Source organism: Euprymna scolopes, chromosome 13 (genome assembly GCF_053919585.1).
Source record: "Euprymna scolopes isolate OS-2025 chromosome 13, ASM5391958v1, whole genome shotgun sequence".
In the NCBI taxonomy this organism is placed as follows: Eukaryota; Metazoa; Mollusca; class Cephalopoda; order Sepiida; family Sepiolidae; genus Euprymna; species Euprymna scolopes.
The window spans coordinates 104,543,343-104,561,262 of record NC_136494.1 but is presented as its reverse complement, the minus strand read 5'-3'; the positions used below and the strand labels follow the sequence as shown (position 1 = coordinate 104,561,262).

Sequence of the window (17,920 nt, the reverse complement as noted above, 5' to 3'; positions counted from 1 at the left end):
ACATTGATCCTGAAAATATCGTAAAAATTGATAGATTTTTAAAGTTTAAAAATTGAAAAATACTGAGCTCGTAAAATTCAATTAATTTCATTACTGTTTTTTAAAAAATATAAAAAAAATATTTCTATTACTTTTAAAACAACTTTACTAGTTTATTTTGGAAGTATAATCCATAAAGAAAATAAACAACCCACTTTTAAAGGAGAAATTACGAGTTTTTTTATATTTTATTCGCAGTTTCGTGTTAGGGGTGTCAAAAATTCCTACAAAAATTCTGATGCACCTATAGATTCACTTAGTTCTATGTACAAAGAAAGCAAATTTATTGAGTTGTGAATGTTTTATCTGGTGGGGCCATTGAATGGAGCTCAGTCGAGCAATTGCCATGAAAGTAGCAATAGAATAGAGAAAAACTAGCAACGTCTCTTCTGTGAGAATGAGGCTGTAGGGGAGGAGAAGAGGAAATCGCCCACTAGATTTGGGGGCCAGTTTTGTATTTTGTCAGCATGTGTGAGTGCTATAAGTGGCATTGCGCAGATGTGGCAACAGCACTCCATCTTAGGACTCATTTGACTCTTAATGTAGTTCGAGAATTGAGATACTTTTTTAAGCTAACCTTAACATTTGTACTAAATTAACTGCCAATAGATCGAGAAAAATCCGGTTACTGTGTCCCCCCCCCCCAGAAAGATAAAGCAGACTTTTATATTAAAAGTATGATATACTTTTTCCATATGAGATTTTCTCTCACAAGGTTTTTGCCCTCGGCAGAATGGAAGAAAACCAAACAAAAATTACAACAAGCTCACCTTAAGACTTCAACGTAAATTTCATTAAAGTAAAAAAGGTCCATTTTGCAAAAGATGCGTCATCTTCAGCTATCTGCCACTATGGGTTGGTAACGTTCCCAAAGGGAATAATAGTTGTCCTGCCTTGATAGAGTTCAAAATAGACTTCGTAGCCTCGTAGGAGATATCCTTTTCTCTTCCTTGCAACCTCTATCTCACAGAAGAGATGTTGCGAGTTTGTCTCTGCTTTATTGTTATTTAGATGGCAAGTGCTCGACTGAGCTTCAATATATGGTCCCCCCTCGCCAAATTTTCACAAGAAACACTCGTCTAGCTGAAAACACTACTAATAATTCCCCCCCACTCTTTATCTGTGCCTAAACCTAAACGTAGATTCCATGAACAAAGCTTCTTTCTTAGAACTGCACGCCTGTGGAATTGTCTTCCGTTTTCCTGCTTTCCAGCTGTCTATAATATGGTTGTCTTCAAGTCCAACGTGAACAAGTTTCTGATGAGCCGTTCCACTTAAGTTAACAAATTTACCAAACTTCCATTACTATCGATTACTATATTGTCCTTTTGACTACTCTACACTCTTTAACCCTTGTCCTTGAGTGGCCTATCGGCCTTGATAAGTGGTGACGCCTATGTAAAAAAAAAAAAGAAAAAAATTTGTCTTCAATAAAGGCTGGGTAGAATTCCCGCTGATGAAGTAGTGCGCAGGTTGGAGATGTGACTTCCCAGATGGATACTGCTAGCTGGGCATCCATGAGGGGTCCTGTAGTCAGTTTAAATGGCGGACAAGGCAAGTCAAACCGTAGACCTTAATTTCGTCTTGGCAGACATCAAATTGTAGCGCAAGTGTGCAGATATAAATTCGCCCTACTTAAGGGCATTGGTAATTGAATGATAAAGTTCCGCTCCACATTTGGGCATTAAAACGTCTCAAAGCAACAAAGTATTTTCGCTGCCTCGATTCGAGTGAGAAATCCAGTCTGTCCAATTCTGCGTCTTCTCAGATTCTGATCTAAAACAGGAATTTGTCGCCGAGAACATTCTCGGCAGTTAATTATAACATGCAATTTGATTGGTTAAAATAAATCCGTGGGTGGAGAAACCGTCCAATAAAAGCTTGCTTATTTCTGCGGAATTTCTTACAATAATTCTTAATAGAAGTATAAATTTTTCCAAAAATATACTTGATTCAATTTTTGTAATTTTAGCTGGTGACAAAAATAAAATTTAAATATTTAAAGGATTTTTTGAATCAATTAAACTAATTTATGTTTAAATAAGAAATAGGGTGATTTACTCTAAGAATATGCAAAAATATTAAAATATAATTACCTGAACGTCAAATAATCCCATTTTTTTTTTTTTTATTTCTAGTTGAAAATTTGATAAACACATGGATGACGTCATGATGGATTGTAAAATATTTACAAAGTATGGCAGCATAGACGCGTCTAAGTATTTAAGCATTTACATGAATTTTAAAAGCTAAATGTAAACAATAGACACTTCCAAAAGTCACTACAGAATTAACCACCTCTTCCATATGTAAAACGATGTAACTTTATGAAATAATATTATCAATATATAACTTTTGTACCATTTAAAAGAAAGTTAAAATAAACAAGTAATAATTTGTTAAATTTTTTTTCCATCGTACGAAAATAATGAAATTGCGATATGAAAATCGTGTTTACATAATTGGCGCTTTAAAATAATGTTTCCATGTAGTAAGCATTTCGAACGTGAAAAGATACCCATGTTTAATAAATCTAGCAAAAATCAACTAATGGTCAGATTTTCGTGAGATTTTCGATACTTATCCATTTTAGAATGAAATTACATATAAAATGCAGTTTCCGTAAAATATACGAGGGGAATTTTTTTTTTTTAGTGCGTGTCCCCCCCCACCCCACCCATTTATTTTTCCGAAATTTGAACAAAATATATTTAAATCTATTGAAATTTCTATTTATTATGAAACAAGAGTTCAAATAAGTAAAACATTTATTTTTTAAAAAATTAAATACACATATTGAACAAAAACTTACCTTGAAGTTGCAATTAAAAAAATAATATAAATTTAATATTGTTTTTTATGTTTTTTTTAATAGCATTTTTTCAAATTAATGTATACTATAATCAGTTGAATTGCCAAGAAAAAGAAACTTCCTAAAAATTAATTTTGTTAAAGATTAAAACGATTAAAATTCCATTATTTCAAAATGTTCCATTGCAACATAGATTTTTAATTGTTTAAATTTTTTTTTAAATATTAAGTTTTAATATAAACATAGCTCTTGTCAGCTATTTTATTGCCAGATTTAAACCGATTTGAAAATATTGCACAAATATTAAGCATTTTGTAGCCCCCCCCCTCTCATATTTTGTTTAATCTCTTTTTACTGAAAAAATATGGAAGGCGGTAGTTAACCAAATGAACATTCATTAAAACCGTATCTCATATTTAATATACAAATGTTTATAATATTATTAATCATTAAACTGTATAAATTTTAAAACCTAACAAAATTATAACAAGGGTTTTAAAAATCATTAAGTCGCTTCTGCTTTTCCATAGTTCGTATAGTTAACACAAATCTGACGTCACGGAATCATGCATATTTTTTATTACTAGGCAATGCCTAGTAAACAAACAGACAAATATCTCTTTTTAAATAATTGAATTAAATTATAATTCCAAACACTATGGTAAAATGCCTTCAATATTATGTTATTTTTAGCTTTGTTTTTTGTTTGTAGCATCTATCGGACACTTTATATTATAACAAATTGCATAAACGACAAATTGCAGAAGCAATTATTGTAATTATTAAACTTCCTCAGTGGTATGTTTTTTTTTCTTTTTTTGGTCTTCAAAGCATTATTTATTGGCAAAATTGGGCTTTCTTTAAAGAAAATTTTATTTTTAAAGATTTAAAAGTAATGTTTTTCATAAAAATAATGAAAAAAAATTTGTTAATCTGAAAGATAATTAACAAATTTTACACTTTAAAACACAAAAGATGAAAAATTAAACTCTTCAAAATTCTGATTTTCAACCTCAGAATTTGAAAAGCAGTGTTTTCTTTTCTTTTTTTTTTTTTTTTTTTTTTTTTTTACTACACTTTTCATTGCCCCCACCCCTTTAGGAAGTATATGTTCAGTTCTGGCTTTTTATTTTAAGAGTAGCAGTGACCACAAATGAAGAGGAGGGAGGGGGACACAAACAACAAAAAAAAAGATATATATTTAATATGAAAAACAATATTACTGTTATAAAGTTTATTCTTCATTTAATCTGTGAAAATTTCATATTGATTAGATAATTACCTGATTTTTGGTAGATTTATAAAGAGAGACTCTGTCAAAACAAACCTTACACTCCACCTCCATTTTGTTCGTCATTATGCTAAATCATGGGCAAGGGAATGAGAATAATCTACCTTTTGTGAATTAAATAAAATGTTTAATTCAACAAAAAGATTCTGCTGAAATGTGAATAACAACAATCACAATAAAAAATAACACAAATGATTTGTTAAAATTAATTTGTAACTGAAGTTGGTCTTTGACATTTTGTAACAAAATTCTTTTAGCTATTAAATTTATCTGAAAAAAAAATTTATTCTACACAGACCCCCCCCCCCAAGTGTTTAAAAAAAATTGATTCCTTTCAAAAGTTTGGTAATCAATCTTGTCATTTAAAATTTGGCTTTGTTCAAGTTCTACATGTTTGTGTTTACGTTCGTTTGTGCTAACCATTCTACTTCACAATAAATGTATTGAAAAAGTCCCATCTGATTAATGCTTACCAGTTAAAAAAAAGTGTTATTCTGAAAACAAAAAAACAGCCATAAGATAGTTTGCTTATTTTAAAAATGGTAAAAATTAATTAGAAGGGACTTTTTCAGGGCATTCAGTGTGAAGCAGGAAAATGAAAGTAAACAGACATGCAGAGAGTGAACAAAGCTTTTTTTTAAGTTGGTACTAGTAATGAATGGGTATCCAGAAGAATTCACTACTTTGACAAATCTCGTATCGGTCCCGGAAATCACTGAAGCAGTTTTAAATTTTGCCTTTATTCATGGTTTTCAAATCGTAAAATGCTTTGATTTGTAGGAATGACTGGATTTTTCGTCAAAATATTGAAATTCTCTGAATACAAATACCAGAAAGTTTCCACTTGTGATGAGTTGTTTATATGCTAACATTTGTATTTATAAAGTCCTAATGTAGGTATTATTTTTGGTTCTAAATTATGTCTCTATTTACCTTGCCACGAGGACAAATTTAGGTCGTTTTTTTTGGGGGGGGGGTAGTTATTATTTGAGGGATAATCCAGCTCGCTCAAAAAGGGACACTCTTGGAGCCAAAATAAAAAATGGTATCTGTCTGAGAACAGATTACACAAGAATTTTACACTAAGAATTTGAAGACTTTTTAAATTAAATTTAATAATTGTATTGTTCAGCCATTAAATTATTAATCGAACAACATTGATATCAAACTATGATGTTATGGTTATCTTTTAATCTCTAAAGTCATTTGATGTAGCTACACAAACTTTAATACATAAAGATTTGCTAAGAATTTTAAAGTACAAAAAAAACTTTTGACAATTAAAATGTTATAAAATTTTGAATAGTCAACTAATTTTTTTATTTTATTTTTTTTTTGTGAACTATTAACAAAAGATGGATCTCTTTTTTTTTACAGAGAAATAAATGCATAAATTTCGGAATCAATTTTTAGTACTTGGGCAGAATATGGACTATGGTGCCATTTTTGTAGATGAAATTTTATATCTATATTTTATTTGTCTGCAGGATCTGAAGACATTAACACCTCTTTTACATGAGGTTATCAGTCGACAAGCAACTATAAATATTGGTAAGTTAATCTATTTCGTTATTCATTTTCATCTTATCTTTTGCTATTTTTGATTCTATTGTTGCCTCAAGATGGGGGAATTTTGTTTGTTTGAGACACTGGTTTCAACGGGGATTTTGTTCCTGCAAAGTATTGGTTAAATTTTAAAAAAAGATGACTTTTAGATATAATTTTTTTTTAAGTTCAAATGTCGGATAGAGTATTGCTTATTTGTGATTTAAAAAAAAAAAAATTATCCCTAAAAAAATAAATATTTCAAATTAAATGCTGTTTAATTGTAACTAAAATAGTATTTTTAATTAGATTGTATAATGACAATCCAGGTGGATCGGGTTTTATTTTATTTTCATTCACAAAACAAATAAAAAAAAAAACCCTGATAGGATTCTTAAACTAAATTATTCCATTTGCCAAGAAATTTTTGTAACGGGAAACAAATATAAATAACAGAATGCAGTATAAGTAATGACAGTTATTAGTTTTTTATATATTTTTTTTATGATATGGCAAAATAATATCTATTGAATTTAAAAAATTTCACTGAACAAAAATGTATTAAAGTAGATCAAGAAATGAATATAGTATATTGTGGAAAAAATAAGGGAAGGACCAATGCCAAGAAGGGAGTGGAGGTCCAAGAAAGTTGGTTCTACCCTAAGGCATTTTTGCCTCAGCCATTTTACGTTGTTACTGGGAGGCGCTGGCCCTTGGACATATATTGAACATGCTTTGGGCCAGATGGGTGATTGGTGCACGCCACTTCATCGATAGAGTTCCGAGAGGTGCCAACGTTGTCCGTGTTCTGCAGTGTTCCCTGTCTGTCCAGTAGTTTCTTATATTGTATCTATTCAGGTTACGTGATGCGGTGAGTTGCTGGCAGTGCCTCGGTGAGCACTTTATCTGTTACCGGTTGGTTGCCGACGTACATGCACGCTTCTGGGTCTGGGCGTGATGGTGGGGTGTGCTGTGGACGGGGGCCTCTGCGAGGACACGGGTATCATTGGTTCTTTGTCCAACAACTCACCACGGAATCGATGCGTCATATTTCTTCATCTGGATATTAACTGAATCCCGAGTTTGGTTCGACATATGATGTTGATTAACAATCAGTTCTCAGTAATAGTCTTCTGGAGGTTGAAGGTTCAATCCTTACTAACCTTATAATAACTAAGAATAACACAAAATTAATATTGTTAACAGGACAAGAACAATCTACTCCTGTGGATTAAATAAAGGATTTGGTTTGAAATTCCATAAAAGTTTGAAAAGATACATTTGAAAAAAGGTCTAAGTTTAAGTTTAATTGCTGTGAAATTAACGACCCAGATGAGGAAACTAGTGGGATTAATAGAAACTAAATGTACGTGCAAAATTCTCTGCCTGATAATAAATTGTCTTTCTAGAACACAATCAGAAAGATACGGTAACGCAAGAAACCAAATGGAACATTTTAGAATGATAAAATAAGTAAAAGAATGACAGCAAATACATTTTATCAGTTTACGCAGGATTTACACTTTTATCTAAACTATTTTAATAGTTGACTCTTGTTATGTGTGGAAATCCAAATCAAAATTTAGTAGTTCTAATATGAAAATGCAATTCACTTTTCCATAGAAGTTTTTAAAAATGCAAATATCTAACCAAAGATACCATTTACAAAATGATTAAATAACAATTAAGTTCCAAAAAAGAATTCATATCATCAAAAACAGGTTTTGGTCATGCAATTTGGGCCAAAAGTCAACAAATTATCCAGATTTGTATAAGAAAGTTCTTTATAGCGGGGAAAGGGAAAAAGTTTTATGAGCAAAATTTTTCTATGGACTACATTTTAACACTGTTTTCCCCTAGATTGAAAATTTTTCAACCACAAATTTTCAGAAGTTAGTCAACTCCCAATTTCAAATTCATAAACTGTAATGATTAAAGCTAAGTGAATTTTTATTGTTATTTGTGCCGATTTTATTTGTTGATTGTATTTTTTAGGGTTTGATTTGGATGAAATGTTAAAATCCCATTGCGTTAGTTCATTGCCTAAAAATGGTATACTGCGACCATATCTGAGGGGAGGTGCTGCAGAGCACATCCTTGAAAAATGACTGCAAAATCTAGCGAGCGATGATATCTTCGACTCTTTACGGCCTCTTTTACACAGATATAGTCATATTTCCATGAAAGGTGCTCGGCTTAGCTCCAATCTTTGGTTGCTCCTCATAAGATATATATACTGCAAGAATTCATTTTTGTAGTACAACTTTCTCCCTCCATCTACCTAGCATCAAGTAGACAAAGCTTCTTTGCAAGGGCTTCTCACCTGTGAAACACGGGGAATAAAAAAATAGAAATAGTCCATTATAAACAAAAGAGAATAACACTAGTAGTTGTAATGCTATTAAGATATAGCTGAGGTGGTATGCCGAACAGACATTAATTTTAGATTTTGCCTTATTTTATATTTAACTTTTGCAAACTAAGTTTTTCTGGGTTTAAATAATCTAAACTGAGCTCAACAAATGACAATTTTTTTTTCTTTATATAAAAGATCCATTGCATTTTAAGTTATGCAATTCATTTTTCTTTAACTAATTCCAAAACTCAAACTTCAAACACAATTTCAGAGGCTATTATCACAATTGGTACACAAATTTTCATAAGGTTTTTTTTTTTTTTTTTTTTTTTTTGTGTGTCTTTATTGAAAAATATGTAAGTATGACATTGACTAAAACATTGAACCTTTGGTGGATTAGTGAAGAAAAAAGTGAGATGCAATGATACATGTAAAAAGATAGAATTGTATACTTCTTCCAAATATTTTAGTTTTCTATACTTTTAAAAAGTAATCTTTAAAGTACAGTTAAACAAAATTGTACTATGGACATATTTAAAAATAAATTTGTATTTTCATGTTTTAATTAATGGAGTGTTGTTATATAGCTAAATATAGCTTCTTTTTTTTTTTATAAAAAGATAAGGGATTACTAAACAAAACGATGATTTGCAGTGATCTCTATTCCATACAATAACATATTACAACAGTATTCGTAGACAAGCGTTATAACATATTGTCAGATTTACATGGATAAAACAATACGCAAGAAGAAAAAGATGGTTAAGACCAATCTTAAAAAAAAAAAAATGGAACATCATTCTTGCACGTGTTCTAAAATAAGAGTATTTTCATATTTGATTCGTGTTATGCGATGATATATTTTCCTCTTACGATATGAAGAAATTATGATTTATTACACAAAAGATAATATTAATTATCCAAATAATAACATATAAAAAAATAAATATTAATATTATAAATTATAACAAAATAAAAAAATACTTAAAATATTATATAATAATGATAAAAATAATAAATTACTTAATTAAAATGAAATAACAAAAGATTATATATAAAATAATATAAAAAGTATTACTTAAGAATTTGAATGTAAAACGTTCAAATTAGCGTCTCTGGAGATTTTCAAAATATGGAACAAAAAACATTCTAAACTGTTTTGTACACAAACCTTCTAACGATCGCTATAAATAGCAAACTAGCGTTATTTCTAACTTGGTTATAACACTACGTTGGGAAGCAATAAGAGGTGACCACCTATTATAACTCCGACCGAAGGAAAACACAAGAAAACTCGAATCATTAAAATAACAGATGAACCAAACAAGATACAGAGAAAAATCTCTTTCATCAAAAACTGGTAAATATAGATTTTTCTGAATTATATTTGACCAAAAAGCATTTATGTCTAAAAAGATCAAAAACAAACATTACTAAAAACCATTTACTTCTATAAAAGGGAAATAACTAGAAAACAGAGTTATCTCCCTTACACTATCGATTAAGAACAGCTTATTAAACATTTCATTTTCTTTACTATTTTGATTTTGTTTCTCTTTTCTTTGTACATAAAAATTTGTTTTTCTTTTCAAATTATCTTTTTTTTTTTTTTTTTTTTTTTTTTTTTTTTACTCTTTTATTTTTCATTGATATGTTTGCGGTGTTCCGTTATTCCTTGACTAGGAACAAATCCGTAATTGGAAAGGGGAACATCATTTTTTAAGTTCAATCAAATGAATGTGATTTAACAAATAAAATGAGTTGTAGTTGCAGCAATCTATAATTGATTTTATTTATTTCCTACGATAACATCTTACAACTGGACAAATATTTTCATATGCACCATTGCTCAATTTTTAAATAATTTCTTTTAACATTCCATCAAATTTTAAAACTTTCCTGAAAGAAAAATTTTTTCCTTTGACAAATGGTAGAAGTTCTCTTAGTTTTCAAATCTATGCAAGTTAGTAATTTTTTACTTTCAGTTTGCTAGTTATTACCTCTGAAGAGAAAAGCCTAATTTTTGAAACTCCATCAATTAAGGAAATAAATCTGTTTTTATATTCCTTGTGTAACATAGCGCATCTATAAGTGCATGCAAAATGACGTCATCAGTGAAGAAAAAAAAGACTGAGAAAGATTACGAGAGAGATGTGGAGCACGGAATGAGATCACATTAAAGGAGACAATTACATGGGTGACGTCGGTCATAACAATGAGAAAATAAATATTGTTACAAAGAAAAAGCGAGTTGAACTTTTCTGTTCTTGTCCATTTTGCGACTGAAACATACGTTACATGTAATATAGCGTGTGTATGTATGTGTGTGTGTGTATATATATATATATATATATATATATATATATATATATATGCACACACACACAAGCAGATTATAAATATAAAAAACAGTATTATTTTAATGAAAACAATCAACACTTCCTGATTTTTCACTGCAGACAGAAACTGCACTAGATGATCTGATCCTCACCCTCTCCCATAAAAGAACCTTGAAAGCATGTGGACCAGATCTTATCCCTACTAAAGAAATGTCTGAGCTGACCCTGTGCTCTCCAAACTATAACAAATGCCTTGCAAAATCTTTCTTCCCTGATAGCTAAAAAAATTGTCTCTGTGGTAACCCTGGCAATAGATCTTTCCCACACAATTATTACCCCATAATTTTCCTCCTGTTTTTTGCTAAAATTTTTTAATCAATCTTGCGATAGTTCATTCATAATCAAAAAAAATGTACCTATCTCTAATAATTTAGGTCGTCCTAGTCCATTGCAGATATTTTAAGTCATCTATATGTACATATATATTTTAAGTCATCTCTGAACGTATACAGTACACACAAGATAACTTAGGTGAAACTACATTAGCATTAGATATCTTCAATGCCTTTGACAAGGTTTGGCATGAAGGTATGGTATTACAGAATGAATATTTGGTATAATCAGATCTTTCTTAGCTGAAAGAAAGGTCCAATCAACACCACATCAATGCGGGTGTCTTCCAGGGGTCGATAGTTGGGCCTATCTTATTCCTAATCTTCATGAACAACCTATCTGATGCAATCACGTCTGAGATGGGTGTATTTGTTGATCACAATGCCCACATAAGTAGGGCAATGTTTGACTTTAAAAAATCACACACTCCTCGTTAGTTGAAAAATAGGGCCAAAAATCAATGGTCATATTTAATACTACCAAAACAAAGCTCCTTTTAAGAAACCTTTCTAATCGTCAATTGTCATGGTCAATAGCACCCTTTCCAAGAGTTAATTTAAATTCATTAACCTCTGACAGCATAAAGTGAAATAAATACATAAAAGATGCTGTCAAGTCTTCTCCAAAGAAAGAAGGTAGGCTCCCTTTATTAGTCCAGAAAACTTCCTACACCTGCTTGTATCCTATGTCTATAAAACCAGTATTTGCCCGTGCATGACATATTGTTGCCAAATCTGAGTTGGTGCATGAATCATTAGCCCCTTCCTTATTGAACAGGGTGCAAAAAAGAGTTTCTAAGCTAATAGGTTCTGCACTAGCTATCACTCTTTAACCCCTGTCACATCACCAGTGTTGTATCCCTGTGCTTGTTTTATCAGTACTTCTATGGAATGTGCGCTTCTGAACTTACTGCACTTGTACCCCGCCTTCAACATAAATATCTCCATGGCCCACCTTATGAGCAACAAAATCACTTCTCTTCTCTGTAGAGGTCACTAGATGCCAGAAAATTTTCTCCTCTAATAGCTTCTTTTCTCTGAACATTTGCCTTTTGAATTACTTCCCTACTCCCCCAACCACATCAAGATACAAAAATTTAAATGTTATTTATATGAAAAAGCATCCTACTGTCAACTCCCCACTCAAGTTGTCATCCTATATAACTCTGGTCCCTATCTCAGTAATCCTTACATTTCAGTGGCAATATGCTTTGGAGTGAACAGAAAAAAAAAATCAATTTTTAAAGCATAAAAAAAAAAAAAAAAAAATTGCACATTTCCATTTAAATATTTTTTAAATTTCTGAAGAAAGTATATTTTTCTTTATTAAAATAAAAAAAATTCTTTTCAAGGTACAATTGGTCATGTAGCCCATGGAAAATCAACAGCAGTAAAGGCAATCTCAGGAGTTCAGGTAAATGTTTAAATTTTTTTTAGATTTACATTCAATTATGGTATTATTCAGCCACTAAATTTTAAATTGAAACTAAATAAAACTGACAAATTGTGATTAAGGTAATATTTTAATCTCTATTTCTAAATTTACTGAATATAAATAGTTTTTATTACAATAAGATTTACTAAAAATTTCAAAGCCATTTTAAATGACTTCATTTGACAGTTTACATAATTTTTTTTCTGCAATTAAGATTTAAAGAAGAAAGGGAAACATAAGGATCAAATGTATTTCAGGCACTTGAAATAAAGCAAATACAAAAAAACATTTGGGTTGACACTGCTTTTACTGCTGATTACTCACGTACACACATTAAACTTGTAAACAGACGGATAATACTCAACTTTTTAAAACTATTCTTGTATTTATAGTAAAAGAATGGAGGTATATTTTTAAAAAAAAACATTAGTGGAGATTTTTATTTTTCTGTAAACAAAACGTATAAAAAAATGAAATAACGTTTAACAATTACATAAGTTTGTTTAGAAAAAGTATAAACAAATGAAATTGCACACACTTCACCCATTTTTTCCTTGAAAAACCTTTTTTTAATTAAAACTACTCAGCAAATAAATGGCCTATTCCCACCCGCCCACCTTATGTCACATCCCCTTGTGGTGGGAGATAGGTAAATACCAAATAAATGATAGATTGATTAATAACTAAAAAGATTGGATGGAGGAAATAATATAAGATGACTCGTATCAGTTGGTCACAAGTTATGAATTCATAGATGAAAAACCTGAATATCAAAATGCTGAAATTTGGACATACGTACTTGACATGCCATGTCTTAATATAGACTTCTAAATCATTAATGATTGTCGGCTTCTCTATATCAATTGAAGGGGTTATTGATTTGTAAATGAGAAAGAAGAGTTTGCATAAAGGTTCTTTATTAGAGAGAATCTATACATGTTTTTCACTTCTATTGGTTTTCATTTAAGAAAAACGGGGGTATATTAAAAAAAACTTCTTTTTTTTTTTAAGATACCAGAAATCGTATCCCTATTTACTTGTCCCCTTGTGGGAAGGGAGAGGGGAGGGGGGGGGTCTGCATCGTTTTATCAATATCCTTTCTGTCCTTGGTTATTGACTGAGAAATCCTAAACTGAAGCGGATTTTATTTTTGTTCCAATCTATGATACCCATTATAAAGAGAAAATAAAACAAAACTAAAATTGTCATATACCCAAACTTATTCACATTGTTATTCACATTGTTACTGCCTTCTTTGATAATACTTTATACAATACACAAAATGCTTTAAGCAACCTATATCATGATCACACTTTTAATTTGTATCAGTGATTTAATTTTATATTGTTTTTCATTTCAGACTGTTCGTTTCAAAAATGAACTTGAAAGAAATATCACCATCAAACTGGGATATGCCAATGCGAAGGTACAGTGAAAAAAATTGATTTTATAAATAAAAGTCCGACTTGTTTTTATATGCGCCATTGAAATTTTTTAAGCATTTCTCAACACTTGTTGAAAATAAAAAAGAATACTTAACATTCGTATAACATTGAAGGAAACCTTGTTCCTTGGCCTTTTTGCTAGGAGCAAAGTGTAGTATCTGTTCTAATACTACACTTCATCTTTTCTGACCTCGATCAGTGGAGGAGGAATCTTTCTAGATTGAAGCAATTTTTATTTTTGTTCCTATCCATAGTGCCCCGTTTTGGAGAGCTGGATTTTCTCCATATTAAAAACTGATCTTGTGTCTAACTCTGCCCTTGTGCAGAGGCAAGTAAATAGCAACATTAAAGGAAACGGATATGTTTTAAATCCTAAAAAAAATTATGTAAAGAAATAAAAATGTTTTGATGTATATTTATATTTGTATGTACCAAATTCATTTCTAAACTAATTAACCAATCATAATCAATTTTGAAACCCAGCTGCTAGTTGTAAGTGGTCCAAATTTGGGCTATGTTTAGTTTTATGTAAAGAGGTTAAAAGGGGGATTTTTGTTTTTTTTACATAGGCTTAACCACTTATCAAGGTCCAGAGACCACTCGAGGTTAAGGTTGGATGGAAACCTTTTGTGAAAATTCAGATAGCCAAGATTTTTATAATTTTTTAACACATTAATAAATATTACCCAAATTTTTGTTTCTTTGGCGTATTTTACAGGGATTTTAGGGAGCATAGTATGGACACAATGTCTCATTTGAAATTTTAAATATATCAGATTTGCATTGAATTTAATCGGAGTCATTAAGCACCATTTAAGGAAGATTGCCTGAATTTCAATTTTTTATGCTCAAGCTTTAGATTTGAGACATTTTATAAAATTAAAATCCTGTAATGGATTTTTATCAAAATAAGAATAATCTTTCTAGACATATGGTTTAAAATATTTCTTTGTAAGCAAACCTAGAAGTATTGCAAACCTTTCCGTAGAATTCTAGTATGTATAAGCAAAAATGTGCGTGGTTGTCTGTCTACGCGTCAGTTGTCAATGTTTGATCTTTGGCATATTTGTAGCCAGTGTGTTTTTGGAGATATTTTAGCTTAAAAATTTTTGTTTCTCTATTTTTTGGTTAGATCATATATGAAAATGAAACTCTTGTTAACAAGGTCTGGCATACATGTAGTTTTGAGGTCATGAATGATGCAAATTTCGATTGATTAATCTATGCGAAAATTGTCACCAAATTGCATCTTTTTTTTTTTTTTTTTTTTTTTTACGAATACAAAATTGGGATTTCTTCACCTTTAGTGGTGAGTGTTAAATAGCACATTTTATGACTATCATACATATATAATTGTTCGGTGTGATATTTGATGGGTTTTCTGTGTGCAAATACACAACCATGTGGATATTCTAGCCAACTTTCAATCCCTGTTTGGATGACTTCAGATGTGGATATTGTTCCAAGCTTCTATCAATAGTGGAAGGATTTTGTCTGTTATCTCTTTTTCTCCTTTTCTAATTAAACTTGATGTAACTAATAACGTCCAAATGTTGAGATTTTTGAGATGAGGATTGGTTATTCGTATTATTTGGATTCATCGGACTACTGTTCTCATTTTGAGTGTAATTTTCACATTTCGGCCAATATAACCTCCGACCTTCAGGTGTGTCTTGTCGAACTCGGGAATTTGGATGGCATTTCAAACGGAACCCTCTATTTACTTCACGGGGGTAGCATGCTTTTATTCCATCAGCCATGACTGAGGATTGACTTGCAAGGACACATGGAGTGGTTAAAGTACTTGGAAAAATCAATTATAAAAAGTGACCTTCTCCTGAAGGTTGATGGTTCAATCTTCAGTGTGGGTGACAGAAACATTCCAGAGTTCGACAAGATACAAGAACAATAGTCCGATGAATCCAAATAATATGAATAGCAATTATGTTGAGATCTGGACTTTTTAGAAGCTATTCATTTGGTTCAATGAAATCAGGAGTATGGGTTCTGAATAGCATCCTTAGATGTAGGGTTCTTTGCTCCATTTTGTTACTATGTCCATTCATATCCCCCCGTTACTTCGTTTATGTCGTCAAACATTTGTACATGGTCGGCTGCATGTGTAAATACATAATATAGGCTTGAACGTTTTTGTTTGATAGAATAAATTCCTAACAATTTTTGTTCCATTGAAAGAGATTTCAAAATTTTTTGATATTTAATCATCACAATCTTTAAGATTTAAAAACAAAACAAACAAGGTTTCACTTGTGTTCCTCGCTTGTTTTTACAGATTTACAAATGTGATTCTCCCAGCTGTCCACGTCCTGGTAACTACCGATCTTGTGGTAGTGCCAAGGAAGATATCTTTCCCTGCGATCGTCCAGGTTGCACTGGAAAATTTCAGTTATTAAGGTAAGTCAATTTGAGTACAATTTAATGAACTCATATTTTTATTTATTTTTTTTTTTTTTTTCTTTTAAACATTGCCTCACATATCGTACAATTAAATACAGTTTAGCTCTCATCTGTCTCCTTTTGCATTTGGTCTCCCATTCCCTCCCCCATCTTTAACATATGTTAACAAGGTCTGGCATGCACATAGTATGAACCATTTGTTCATTGTTGGTTTCGTTGCAAATGCTTGTTATCAAGCTTCGTTACATTATGCAATGCAAGAAGGAAAAATTCCTAACTACTTTGAACCTTAATAACCAAAAAATAAAACTTTAGCATAAATCCAACTTTTTCTCTGTAGAATTGTTAAATTTACATTTTAATTATTTTTAAAAATGTTAAGAGATTGTTTATATACTCCTCTCACACACACACTATGCAAGAAGTGGAAATATGTTTTGAGTGGCTTTTTTTTTTCCTTAACTTTTACACGATGATCTATTGTATATAATAATGTTCCATAATATTTTAAAGTATCAAATGCTGGATGTTTCAAATGTGTTCTCAGCATTCTACATGAGCTTCAGTAGTTTTTTTTACTGAGGAGTCACTACTTATCAAGGCCCGAAGGCCATTTGAGGATAAGGGTTAATGACTATAAGGTGGTCAGTGGGAATTGGGCAGAATTGGACTATTTGAGGAGATGGAATAGCAAGAACTTGTTCACATTGGACTTGAAAAGTCATAGTAATTGTCTGTATTTTTGAGATGAGGTGTTTTCATTGATTGAGATTGTCGGACTGACTTCCTCATTATTATTATAACATTCAAAACAGAGAATCAGTAACTATGTCCCAGAGCCTAGCTGGAATCCAAACACGGTACCCCCGTAATAATAATAAAGGGTTGGGTTCGAGACTCCTAACAAACGGTTCCCAAGTTCGATACAAAACACCTGATGAAGGCCGGAGGGCAAAACGGTCGAAACGTTGTGACGATAACAACCAAGATGAGGAAGTCAGTCCGACAATCTCAATCAATGAAAATTCATGTTGTAGTCAGCTGGGAAACTGGTCAGTGGCCAACATGTTCTACATGAAGGCAGTTCTAGGAAAGAGCTTTGTTCATGGAATTTGCGTTTAGATTTATTGGTAGTGGTTGTAGCTTGATGAGTGCTTTTTGTGAAAAGTTGTCAGTCCATGTTATTAACCATTTAGCCACCATCACCTCTCAATATTGTTTATAAAATGCTCTTGTAATTTTGAGCAGCGGGAGGATATTTTCCATGAAACTTATTTAAGAAATTTAACATCCTCATAAAATTGAACTGCAGTTTGTATTTTTTTTTTAAGAATGGTTTTTAATCTAAAAGCAAAAACAAAATTTCTTTTTAATTAGATAAATTTTAGAGGGTGTTACAGAAAGAGTGGAATGTAATATTAAACTTGCATGAACTGAATGTCCTAATTTAAAAATTGAATAAATTTATTTTAAAAGTGTATTTTCTCAAAATTTACAGAGTCTTTTTTTTTTTTTTTTTTTTTTAATGAATTTTATGGTTTTAAAGATATTTTATTTGTGTACAGGGGTAGCAAAGTTTCTAATGTTTATATTAAACTGTTGTTACTGAATTATTAAAAATATCAAAAGCTTTCATCATATTGGTTTTGTTTGCAGACATGTTTCTTTTGTGGATTGTCCTGGTCACGACATTCTTATGGCCACTATGTTGAACGGTGCCGCCGTCATGGATGCTGCTCTCCTTCTTATAGGTGAGTTGCCATTTTTTTTTTCACTTTTAGAATTCTTTTAACAAAACCTGAATTGCATAAACAAAATGACACATTTTTGACATTCACTTAGCTCAAA

General features: G+C 31.1%; 1 protein-coding gene across 1 annotated transcript in view; it reads left to right on the top strand.

The window, feature by feature from the left end:
- Positions 1-17,920, top strand: part of LOC145292137 (eukaryotic translation initiation factor 2 subunit 3, Y-linked-like) — a 33,754-nt gene that overhangs the window by 3,449 nt on the left and 12,385 nt on the right. Inside the window, exons 2-6 of the mRNA XM_080138258.1 lie at positions 5,630-5,693; positions 12,127-12,188; positions 13,570-13,635; positions 15,948-16,069; positions 17,729-17,823. Of these exons, the coding sequence (XP_079994384.1) occupies positions 5,630-5,693; positions 12,127-12,188; positions 13,570-13,635; positions 15,948-16,069; positions 17,729-17,823 (409 nt within the window). The remainder of the gene's footprint in view (positions 1-5,629; positions 5,694-12,126; positions 12,189-13,569; positions 13,636-15,947; positions 16,070-17,728; positions 17,824-17,920) is intronic.